This window comes from Caretta caretta, chromosome 13 (assembly GCF_965140235.1).
Source record: "Caretta caretta isolate rCarCar2 chromosome 13, rCarCar1.hap1, whole genome shotgun sequence".
Lineage (NCBI taxonomy): Eukaryota > Metazoa > Chordata > Testudines > Cheloniidae > Caretta > Caretta caretta.
In genome coordinates this window covers 38,774,392-38,785,623 of record NC_134218.1, presented here as the reverse complement: position 1 = coordinate 38,785,623, position 11,232 = coordinate 38,774,392, and the positions used below count along the sequence as shown (strand labels likewise).

The following is an 11,232-nucleotide window of genomic DNA, read 5'->3' as shown; positions in this document are numbered from 1 at the left end:
CTTCTGGGTTCTCGGGCCGGCTCTGGGCAGCAGTTAGAGCCCCGGGGAGCCCGGACTCCTGGGTTCCCAACATGAAAGAAGACGATGTCAGTCCATTTCCCCTTTTTTTTATTAATATATTTTTATTAAATTTCTCATTTTTTAAATCTGCAAGACTGTTTGTGTTTTCAATCCCAAAGACACGCTATAAGAAATATCCCGTGGAAAAGGCAATCCGGGGAGGGGACATCGGATCAAGGCCGGAGCAAGGGAGGAGACAGCCAGCAGGGAGGGAGGTAGAAAACTGCAGGGCCATGGGGATTGGAGTTGATTATACACATTCCCAATACACTGAGCATCCTCATGCATTTTCTGGGGACCGAGAGGGAGATTCCTGCCAGGGGGTGCTCCCCAAAGGGCCTCCCAACTTCCTAGCCCTGCCCTGGGTGATTGGAAGGGATGTATCCTCCACAGCTATACTGCACCCCTCTAAGTCAACAAGTACCTTGGGGTATCGTTGCGTTCCCCTCCCATGGTCAGGCAGGCTCATTGGCCCAAATCGTGTCTCCCTGCCTTCCAGAAGGTGGGACTTCTTGTTTTGCACCCACCAATCTCTGCAAAAAGGCAGGACTTCCTGCTTTGCCCCCTTTAGGAGTATTTTCCACCCTCCGGAAGGCAGAAATTCCTGTATTGCACATCACGTCCCTTTAAAAAGGTGGGACTTCCTGTTCCACCGCTCAGCTGAGTATTCTCTACCCTGCGGAGGGTGGAACTTCCTGTATTGCACTGTCACATCCCTACAAAAGGCAGGACTTCCCGTTTCTCCCCTTCGGGGGGCGTTCCCGACCCATTTCCTTTATTGCACCATCACATCCCTGCAAAAGGCAGGATTTTCTGTGTTGAACGCTTGGGGTGGCTCTCCTGTAGGAGGAACTTCCCCACCCTCCAGTAAATGGTGTTCTACACTACGAATTCCCCACTAAGCCCACTAGGAGGCAGGATTTCCTGTCTGACCCCTTTAGAACCATCCTTCCAAAGGTGGGACTTCCTCTTTTGCCCCACTAGGTGTAGCAGCTGCCCTCGACAGTCTCGCACCAGGATAGAGCTCCCCAGTCACCCCCAATGGCAGAATCGCCCCCTTCACCCCCTTTTTAAATTTAACTAGTTATTTCATTCAGACGCAGCAAGAAAAGTCATTAAAAAAGCAGAAATAAAAGTTTGCCATTTTTGTTTGTTTTTGGAGGGGTGGGGAGAGCACGCCCCCTGCTGGGATTCCCCTCCACTCCCAGGCGTGGGGTCCCCCATCCCCAATTTACTGAACTCCAAAAGAAGGAGTGCATTAAGGGGAAAGGAACCTCAAATTTCAAACGGGGGGGGGGGTGTTTTTGTCATGGTCTCAGACAGAGAAAGAGAAATCTACTAGAAAGAGCCCTTCATATGTAAACAATCTAGAGAGAGAGAGAGAGAGAGAGAGAGAGGGGGAAGGGGGCAGAGCAGGAACGGAGGAATGAAAGACACAGACCACAAAGAATGGGAGAGAGAAAGAGAGAATAAAATAGGAGAGAAGAACAAGTGAAAGAGAGAGAGAGAGGGAACAAGAGAGGAGAGAAGAAAGAGAGAGAGGGAATGAGACAGAGTGGCAGAGAACGAGCGACAGGTAGGGTGGGGGAAGGGGCAGAGGGAGGGGTCCGGTGGGGAGCTGCCCCCCACCCCCGTCTCAGGTGAGAAGCAGAGAGAACAGGTGAGCCAGGCAGATGTCAATCAACACGACAGCCAGAACCACCAATGGGTGAGCTCCCTGCAAGGGAAAAGGGAGGGGTGAGACACGCCCCTCTGACACCCAGACCTTACCCTCTCCTCAAACACCCCCTTCCCACATAACCCCACCCCAGCTGACACTGCAGCCCCCCATACACCTCCCAACTCCCCAGCCTCAACCCCCCCTCCCCAAACACACCCACAACTTTCCACCCCACATCCCCCACCCTCCACGTGACTCCCAGCCTCTCACTCCGCTCTAACCCCCTATACCCCTGTCCCCTCCCAGAGCCAGGGATACAACCCAGGTGTCCTGGCTCCAAGCCCACTCTAACCCACCAGACCCGCAGCCCCCCTCCCCACGGCCAGTTCCTCCCAGCACCCCCCACTGCAGCTCTGCTGGGCGGGGCTGAGATGCTGCAGTGGGGCGGGAGGGATGCTGGACGGAGGATGCAGTTGCTATGAGACAGGAGCCAGGACATCAGCCAATCCGTGGAGCTTCACCAGCTGGGCCACGCCCACAACCCCCCCTCCCATCCTGACAGACTCCTGGGTTCTCTCCCAGCTTGGGGACGGGAGTGGGGGCTAGTGGCTGGGGGGGAGGGGCTGGGAGCCAGGACTCCTGGGTTCTCTCCCAGTTCTGGGAGAGGGGGAGATGGGGGTGTCCCTTTGCCCCTCTTACCTGTCTCACGGCTGCGCCTGTCTCCTTCACACCCTGAGCCGCAGCCCCCCTCCCTGAAGGCAGCTTGTCAGCCCCCAGTCCAGAGTGCCCCGGGGGTCCTGCCACCTCTGACCCCGCCTGGGGCTCCCCAATATCCAGCTGGTGGAGCTCTTCCTCGTAGTCCTCTTCCTCGTCTTCCTCCCGGAGGCTTCCAGAGCTGCCGCTGGGAGGGGTGCCCACCAGGGGGCGCCCCGGATCCCCCTCCTCCTCGTCCCCCTCCCACAGTTCCTCGGGTGGGAACCCCGGTGTCCGGGCAGGGAACCTCCGGCACCCCCACTCATCCTCAGGGTCTGATGCATCCGCAGGGGGCACTCGAGGGAGTCCCCCATTCTCCAGAGGGTGCCAAGTCCGACGGGGGTCTCCCCTCCAGGGCTGCAGTGGGGTGGGCGGGTAGCTGGGGTCCGGGGTCACGTCTGATGGGGTGACCCCATTTTCATAGACCTCCGGGCTGTCGTATTCTAACAGGTCCGTGTCGGTGCCTTCGGAGTCCAGGCGGGTCCGTGGCTCTGGGTTTTTTTGGGGAGAGATAAAAGGGCAGTCAAGAGTGGGTTTCTGTTGATAGACTCCCACAGGGTTCAATGCCCCCCCCAAATTCAGCCCTCCCCCCGACACTGTCAGGAGAATCCAGGTTTGGGGGTGCAGGGAGAAAAGGGATGTGGGGGTCAAGAATTGGGAGGCAGAGACAAAATGGGTGCCATGGGGTAAGAAAGGGTGTTCAGGTCAAAATCACCCCCATACAAGCATGGGGAGGGGTGGATGCCCCTTCTGCAATATGGGGGAGCCCACAGGCACACTTGTACAGAGAGGGGGCTGGGGGGCTTCCCGGCAGACCCAGGATTAGAAATATGTATGTATACATATTTCTTCTTACTCTATGTTCCATTCTATGCCACCGATGAAGTGGGTTTAGCCCACGAAAGCTTAGGCTCAAATAAATTTGTTAGTCTCTAAGGTGCCACAAGTCCTCCTGTTCTTTCTGCGGATACAGACTAACACGGCTGCTACTCTGAAACCAGGATTAGGGGCTCCCTCTTCCCTGCCCTGCTCCCCAAACTCACCAGGGTCATCCAAGATGGGCTGAAGATCCTGGGCCAGGATCTTGGCCACTCGAGCCGCCTCCACGGCCTTCTCGGCAGAGGCCAGTGCGGCCGTGGCCTTCAGCCGGGCGTCGGCTGCCCTGGGGAGAGGGTCAGGGTGGGTCTCTGTGGGGTGGAGCCTCCCTGGGGTCAGCGCTGCCCCTCCCCCACCCAACCCCACCCACCCATCCTGCACCCATCCCCAGTGCAACCCAATCAAACCCTCACCCTATCCCTCTGCATCCACCACCCATCCCCATCCATCCTACCCCACAGCCACCATCCCTTGCCGTCACCCCACCCCCCCAACCCCCACCCTGAGCCCCAGCACCCATCCAGACCCACCCTGGGCCCCAGCACCTGTTCCCACCCATAGTCTGATCACACACCCTGGCCCCAAGGATCACCCACCCACCCATCCCTATACAGCCCCCAGCCCCCAACTTGCCCCTTCACTTCACCCAGTCCCCAATGCCCTCCCTTTAATTCCCAGCCCCCTCCCCGCTCCATGCCAGGGGAAGTGCCCTTCCCCCACCAGCAGCCCCCCCTCCCCTGGTCCATGCCCAGTGGATGCTGCTGCTCCACTGTTTCCACAGCAACCACCAGCCAATCGCTGTTGCCATCACCCGGTTGTCTAGGAGACCAGGCAGCCTCTGCCAGGCCCTTGCATACACTCCATGTAACCTGTCTTCCGCACCCCCAGCCCCCAACCATGCCCTCGCTGGGGATGGCAACATGGCGGGGGGGGAGAGCAGGGAATGGGGGGGGGGAAGAAGAAAGAAAGAAAAGAAAGCAAGACAAAATGAGACAGAAAACGAGCCAGCCAGCAAAAGAAATAATTAACGAAAAGCAACAAGAGAGGAGAGTGCCAGAGGAAAGGAGAGAAAAGCAAACTCCAGCCAGACAGAGAGGAGCCATCGTCGCTGTTTGTTGGCAGAGCCAATGTCTCAATTTCAGTGCTGGGCAAGGACACAAGTTCTGACAGCCAAGTCCATCCACCCACCTGCCTTCCCCATGCCAGCAAGAAACCCAGTAGTCTCCAAGAAAGCACCTCAGTATGGTCAAATTTGGGCAGTAGGGCCTTCCCCTCCAACACCTCAGTCTCAGCAAGGCCTCCACATCATTCACACAACCCCCCAGCCTGTCCTCCATCCAGACCAACTGGACAACTTTCAAGATGGCTGCCCCAACTGGGATCATTAGAACCAACTTTCAAGATGGCTACTCTTGACCTCCCTCTTGACCTCACCCTAATGCAGGGTGAATTCCCCCTTCCTGGTAGGGATGAGACTTCTCCTGCAGCCCCTCAGCTGGCCACTGGGACCTCCCGGTTCATTTGCCTACTGGGACTCCATTGTTAATTAGTTCCCATCCAGCCCCCGTCCCACCCAGGCATGCCCGCAGGGCGGGCGGCTCACAGAATAACCCATGTGCCTCTGGGAGAAGGGACACGCTGGCGTTCCATGGTCATTTCAACCAGCTTTCAAGATGGCTGCTCAGTTGGGGAGGTCACTTGAGTCAACTTTAAAATGGCTGCTCAGCTGAGGCGGGTTTGAACCTGATTTCAAGATGGCTACCCCAGTTGAGGACCACTTGATCCAACTTTCAAGATGGCTACTCAGTTGGGTTGGCTTGAGCCAACTTTCAGGATGGCTACCACTTGGCGGTGTCACTTAACCCAGGTTTCAAGATTTTACCCGCTCGGGGGATCCCTTGAGCCAACTTTCAAGATGGCTGCCAGTGCCCCGCTCACGAGCTCTCCCCATCGTGGACTGAGGTCCCCCTTCCCAGGCAGGAAGGGAAGGTTCAGGAAGGAGGGAAAATGGCAGCTGGGGAGGTGGTTGTGGGACAAGATGGCATGGATGGAGGAATTATGGCTTTGGGCCTACTGAGGCCTACAAGGCCTAGCTGAAGCCTGGGCCTTGTCTAGATTTGTGGCCAGGAGAAAAGGCAGAGTTCTGGGGTGTTTTTGAGGGGTGAATCCCAGGACCCCCAGAGGGCTCCCTGCCCAAACCCCTGAAGCCCCACTCAAACCCCAGTCCCACTGCAAGCCCCAGAGCGTAACAGGGTGTGTTATTGAGACACACACCCACTGCCCCCCACCCCCAGCCATTCCTCTACATCTCCCCTCCCCTCCCTCAGCCTCCTACATCCCCAATCCCCTACCCCCCTTACCCCCCAAAACTCACCCCATGCTCCGCCTCCACATCCCCCACTCGTCCATGTCCCCCATTCTCCTGCATCCCCTATGTCCCCCATCCCATGCTCCCCTCCATAGTCCCCCTCCCCCGACGCCCCCTGCACTCCCCCACCCACACCTGACCGCTCCCAATACTCCAGCTCTCCAGCACCCCACGGCCCGCCAGTGCCCCCCGTCTGCCAGCTGACCTGGTGGCCGCCATCTCCTGCTTCTGCCTGGCCAGGCTGACGGCCCTGCGGGCCATCTCCACCGCCCGGTCCACCTTCTCCTTCACCTTGCTGCGCCGGAGCGGGATGAGGTTCTTGACCTTGCCGCTCACCAGCCGGTTGAGCTTGTACTTGCCCTCTTCCTTGGTGCCGTCGGGGTAGGTGGTGCGCCCGTAGCCATGCCGCCGGTTCCCCAGCCACTCGCCTTCGTAGCGCAGCCCATTGGAGCGCCGGCTGACCCCGTAGCCGCTGCGCCGGTCAGCACGCCACTCCCCGGCATACACCTCGGTGGAGGATCCCTCGATGGCCAACCGTGAAGGCATCTCGGGGGGTTCGGTCTCGGCGTAGCTCAGGGTGGTGGCTTCGCTCCCAGTCGAGCTCACCCCAGCTTCGCTCTTCAGCGAGCCCCGCTTGCTGCCCAGGGAGGCTTTGGACTCGGCTCGGCGCACCCGCAGGCCACTCAGCAGCAGGGAGCGCCGGAAGAAGAAGCTCCCCGTCTTCTTCTTGGCCCCCTTGGGGAAGCCCGGGTCGCCGGGGAAGGCCAGCACAAAGCCGCCGCGGGAGCCCGAGGCTGGGCTGTCCCCCGGGAGCAGCGGAGGTGGCAGGGGAGGGGGCGGGAGCGGAGGAGGGGGCACGCCGGGGTCGGGGTCGCTGCGGAGGGAGTCCAGCGAGGTGCGGCGCAGGGAGCACACCAAGGCAGCCTGACGGTAGGGGGCGCTCTGGCGAACACCGTAGCCATGCCGCTTCCCGGCTTGCCACTGGCCCTGGTAGGTGCCTGCAAAGGAGGCACGGAGCGGGGAAGGGTTAGAGGAGGGGAGAACAAATCGGCGGGGGGATGGAAACCGGGCAGACAGAAGGAGGAAGTGAATGTGGAAGTGGAGGGCGGGAGGAAAGTTGGAACTGCAGGGATATATGGATGGGTGATGGACCTGGCTGGCTGGATGGAGGGAGGGAGGGTGAAGCCGCAGGGATAGAGGGGTGGGTGATGGACCTGGCTGGATGGATGGAGGGAGGGAGGGTGAAGCCGCAGGGACAGAGGGGTGGGTGATGGACCTGGCTGGATGGATGGAGGGAGGGTGGAGCCGCAGGGATGGAGGGGTGGGTGATGGACCTGGGTGGATGGACGGAGGGAGGGAGTGTGAAGCCGCAGGGATAGAGGGGTGGGTGATGGACCTGGGTGGATGGACGGAGTGAGGGAGTGTGAAGCCGCAGGGATAGAGGGGTGGGTGATGGACCTGGGTGGATGGACGGAGGGAGGGAGTGTGAAGCCACAGGGATGGAGGGGTGGGTGATGGACCTGGGTGGATGGACGGAGGGAGGGAGTGTGAAGCCGCAGGGATGGAGGGGTGGGTGATGGACCTGGGTGGATGGACGGAGGGAGGGAGTGTGAAGCCGCAGGGATGGAGGGGTGGGTGATGGACCTGGGTGGATGGACGGATGGAGGGAGGGTGGAGCCGCAGGGATAGAGGGGTGGCTGGCGGATGGATGGAGGGATGAATGTGAGTGCAGCAATGGAGCGCAGAACAGAGCAGGAGAGCGGATGGAGCATGGGCCTGTGCATGGACGTGGTTGGATGGAGGGAGCGCGCAGCTGAACAGATAGAACCCCCCTTTCCCTCCCTCCCCCCCCCCCCCGAGCTGGCACCCGTCTGCCCTCACCTCCGTCAGCGTAGGTCTCGGTGCCGTAGCCATCCTGGAGCCCGTCCCTCCACATGCCCTCGTAGGTGACCCCGGAGTGGCTCTCCCAGATGCCAGCCCGGCCCTTCAGCCCATGGCTCCACTCCCCCTTGTAACACCACTTGCTCTTGCGCTCCACGCCCAGCCCTTCCCGCTTGCCCTGGCTCCAATGGCCCTGGTAGGTGTTGCCGCTGGGCCAGGTGTAGACACCCAGAGACTCGAACCCACGGCGCCACTGCCCGCTGTACTCGCCCTGTGCCCCAGGGCCGGTGCAGACCCCATACCCGTGTGCCCGGCCCTCCTGCCAGTCACCCACGTAGCAGCCGCCATCGTCAAAGTCGAACCTGCCCCCGTGGGACATGCATGTAACGAGGCCCCGCCTCTCCCGGCGCCGGCTACCCACAGGACCCTGCGCTCATAGCCAGGGCCAGCCCCACCATGCGGGGCTGGCTGTAGGTGGCAGGGTCAGGGTGGCATCTGTAGTGGGAACTTCCACTCCTCCGACAGGCGGGCAATGGGACTAACAGCCGTACGTCAGTCCTGGAGTTCTTCCCCTACAGGCGGGGTGACAGTCGCACGCCACTCCTGGCTTCCTGCCCCTTACAGTCGTAGGCAGATCCCCAGCTTCTCTGTCTATGGGCAAGTAGTGTAGCTACAGGTGAATGAAGAACCAGGAGTTCTCCTCCTACAGGTGGACAGTGGAGCTACAGCGCATGGCCAGTCCTGGAGTTCTCCACCTACAGGCACATGGTGGTAGTGGTGGGGGGCGGGGGGAGGGGTTTACAGTCGGAGAGCGACCTCTGAGTTCTCTGGCTACAGGTGTGCACTTCAGCTGCAGTCATACACAAATGCCAGACATCTCCACCTACAACCATTCAATGGAGATACGGTCATACAGACATCCTGGAGTTGTCCCCTACAGGCGTACGGCAGTGTTACAGTGGTACAGAAGTCCCAGACTTCTCCGCCTACATGTGTAAAGTGGGGGTCAGTCATACAGCAGTCCCAGACATCTTTGGCTACAGGCGTATGGTTGCTTCAACACCTACAGTAATCTGGCTTTGGCTATGGCTGTATGGTGCCCTACAGTAAGACTACAGCCCATAATTCTGTAGCTATGGGGGTATGGAGGCTGTCTGATTACACCTGTACGTGGCTCCTGGAGTTCTCTGGTCACAGATGTAGTATGGTCCTGGAGTCCATGTGTTACAGGCAGACAGTGGCCTACAAATCTGCAATGACTTGGTTCTGGCTCTGTGCTGCCATGCTGTGACCTGGGAGTCTCTGTATCTTACAGGCAGATGGGGGCTGGAAGTTCTCTGGCTACAGGTGTGCAACAGTCCTTGATTTCTCCAGCTATAGGCATACAATAAGTTCAGGGGTCTTCTGTGACAGGCGATCCCTATGTTCTGTAACTACAGGTGTAAAGTGCTCCTGGAAGTCTTGGCTACAGGTCTACAGCCATCCCAGAGTTCTCCGGCTACAGGCGTACAGCGGTCCTGGAGTTCTCCAGCTACAGGCGAACAGCGGTCCTGGAGTTCTCTGGTGACAGGTGTCTAGCAGGGAGTGTATTTCTCCAGCTACAGGCCGAGAGTGGTCGGTTCTCTGGCTACAGGCAGACAGAGCCCTCTAGACTTGCAGCCACTGGTTACGACGGTGCACTGCCAGGCTGTAACTTGGAATTCTTGGTGTTCTACAGCCCAGGAGTTCCCCAGCTACAGGTATAGTGTCCAACAGGCATAGAGCAGGCCTTGGGAATCTCTGCCTACAGGCGTCAGGATGTGCTCCCGGTCCCCTGACTCAGAGAGGCTCCGGGTGTTCCCAGGAAGCAAACGAGCTGCTGGGGGTGTGGAACGGAGCCGGGGGGCCAGGGAGGGCTCCCAACAGTGGCCTCATGATGTGGGGTACCTACAACGAAAGAAGGTGAGAGAGTGGCTGGCCGAGGGTGGGAGGGAGGAACAACCAGACCCCCAACTTAGAGAAACAGCCTGAAAAATACCCCCAACGCAAACACACACAAGGGGCAGGTCCAAATCCCCTCCAGCAGAGGGCAGCAGGGAGATAGATAGATAGATGAGATAGATGGGGTGGATGGGGATAGATAGATGGACGGGGTGGATGGGGATAGATAGGTAGATGGGGTGGGTGGATGGATGGATGGGGTGGATGGATAGATAGAAGGGGTGAATGGGGATAGATAGATAGATAGATAGATAGATAGATAGATAGATAGATAGATAGATACTCACTCCGTATTTATTTCCTGAGAGGCAGAGGAGAAGCAGGAAGCGAATCCATGCGGCCAGGAAAGAGGGAGCGGAGAAAAGCCCAGAGGGCTAGAGGGCTAGACACACCCAAGGCGGCAGTGAGCGGGGACGAATCTCGCCCATGCTCTGGAGGGGAAAGAGGGGAGCGTGGAAATGCAGGAAAGGAAGGCGGGTTGGAGCGGGGCTGAGAGGGGGGCTGAAGGGGGGGCCGGGGGCAGTGCCGGAGGAATGGGGAGAGGGAGCTGAACCAGCTCGGGGGGGGAGTGAGTTGGAGGAAATTTCCAAATGGAGAGAGAAGATCTCGGGGGTGGAAAGAGACAGAAGGGGGGAAATTCAGGAATGGAGAGATTTGGGGGGTGGGGGGGCTAGGGACTGTCAGGAACGGAGGGAGGGAAATCTCAGAGGGGGAAGGAGCCACTCCCCGGGGGGGCCGGGGATGGAGGGGAGGTAGAAACCCCCCGGCGGAGAGAGAAGCCGGCCGGAGCGGGGCAAGGAGCCAGGGCTGGGATGGAGGGAGACGCTCCCGGGAGGCTGAGCCGGGCGAGGGATGGAGGGAAGGTGGAAGGCAGCGGCGGCGGAGGAGGAGTGGGGGGGCTGCCGACAACACAGCCCCCCCTTGCGGGAGCGGGGGGGACGTAACGTGGGGGGCGGGATTCTAGTTAGTCCCCGCCCCTTTTCAACCCGTTATAGAGCCCGGTCCCGCCCCCTTCACAGACCCCCTCCCCCTGCCCCTCCCCTGCCCCCCTTTACAGACCCCCTGTCCTCCTTCTTCCCCCCCATTATAGACCACCTGCCCCTCCCCCTGCCCCGCCGCCCCCCTATTATAGACCTCCCCCAAAAGAGGCAGACCAAGGACGCAGAAACAATCTACCAAGTCTTTGGCAGGTGGCTGGTCTCCGGAGAGATCGGGAAGGGGGGTGAAGGGCAGGGGTCCCCATGCCCCAACACTCAGACCCCCTCCCCAAATGGCCACGTGTCCCCCCAATCCACCCTCCCAGACACCCAAAATCTCCCCCTTCTCCTCCTTGCCCCACCACTGTGCCCCAAAACTCCCCCCACCTCTCCTCCCTGATGTGTACCCCAATAATACCCTCATGCCCACCCCCTGCCCCCATCTACCCCTTGCCCGTCCCCCTTCCTGCCCGCAGCCTCAAAACTACCCTGCTTTTCTCTCCCCAAAGGAGACCCCCCCATACAGGTCACCCCAGCTCCCTACCGCCCAAAAGCTGATCCACTGGCTCACTCCAGCCCCCCCAGTGGACCTCAAATTCCAACCCCCACCCAAAATCTTGCTCCCCTACTTCCCTCTAGCCCTTCCCCACAATTCCTACCATCCAAACCTGCTTCTC

General features: G+C 59.7%; 1 protein-coding gene across 1 annotated transcript; it reads right to left on the bottom strand.

Annotated features, from left to right (window-relative positions):
- Positions 1-102: 102 nt before the first annotated feature.
- On the bottom strand, positions 103-10,519 carry JPH4 (junctophilin 4). The gene is made up of 6 exons (XM_048819495.2): positions 9,866-10,519; positions 7,599-9,524; positions 5,923-6,715; positions 3,517-3,635; positions 2,420-2,964; positions 103-1,777 (listed from the first exon to the last, which is right to left on the bottom strand). Exons 2-6 carry the CDS (start codon positions 7,975-7,977, stop codon positions 1,697-1,699), a joined length of 1,917 nt encoding a protein of 638 aa, XP_048675452.1. The 5' UTR covers positions 7,978-9,524; positions 9,866-10,519; the 3' UTR covers positions 103-1,696.
- Between the last annotated feature and the right edge of the window lie 713 nt (positions 10,520-11,232).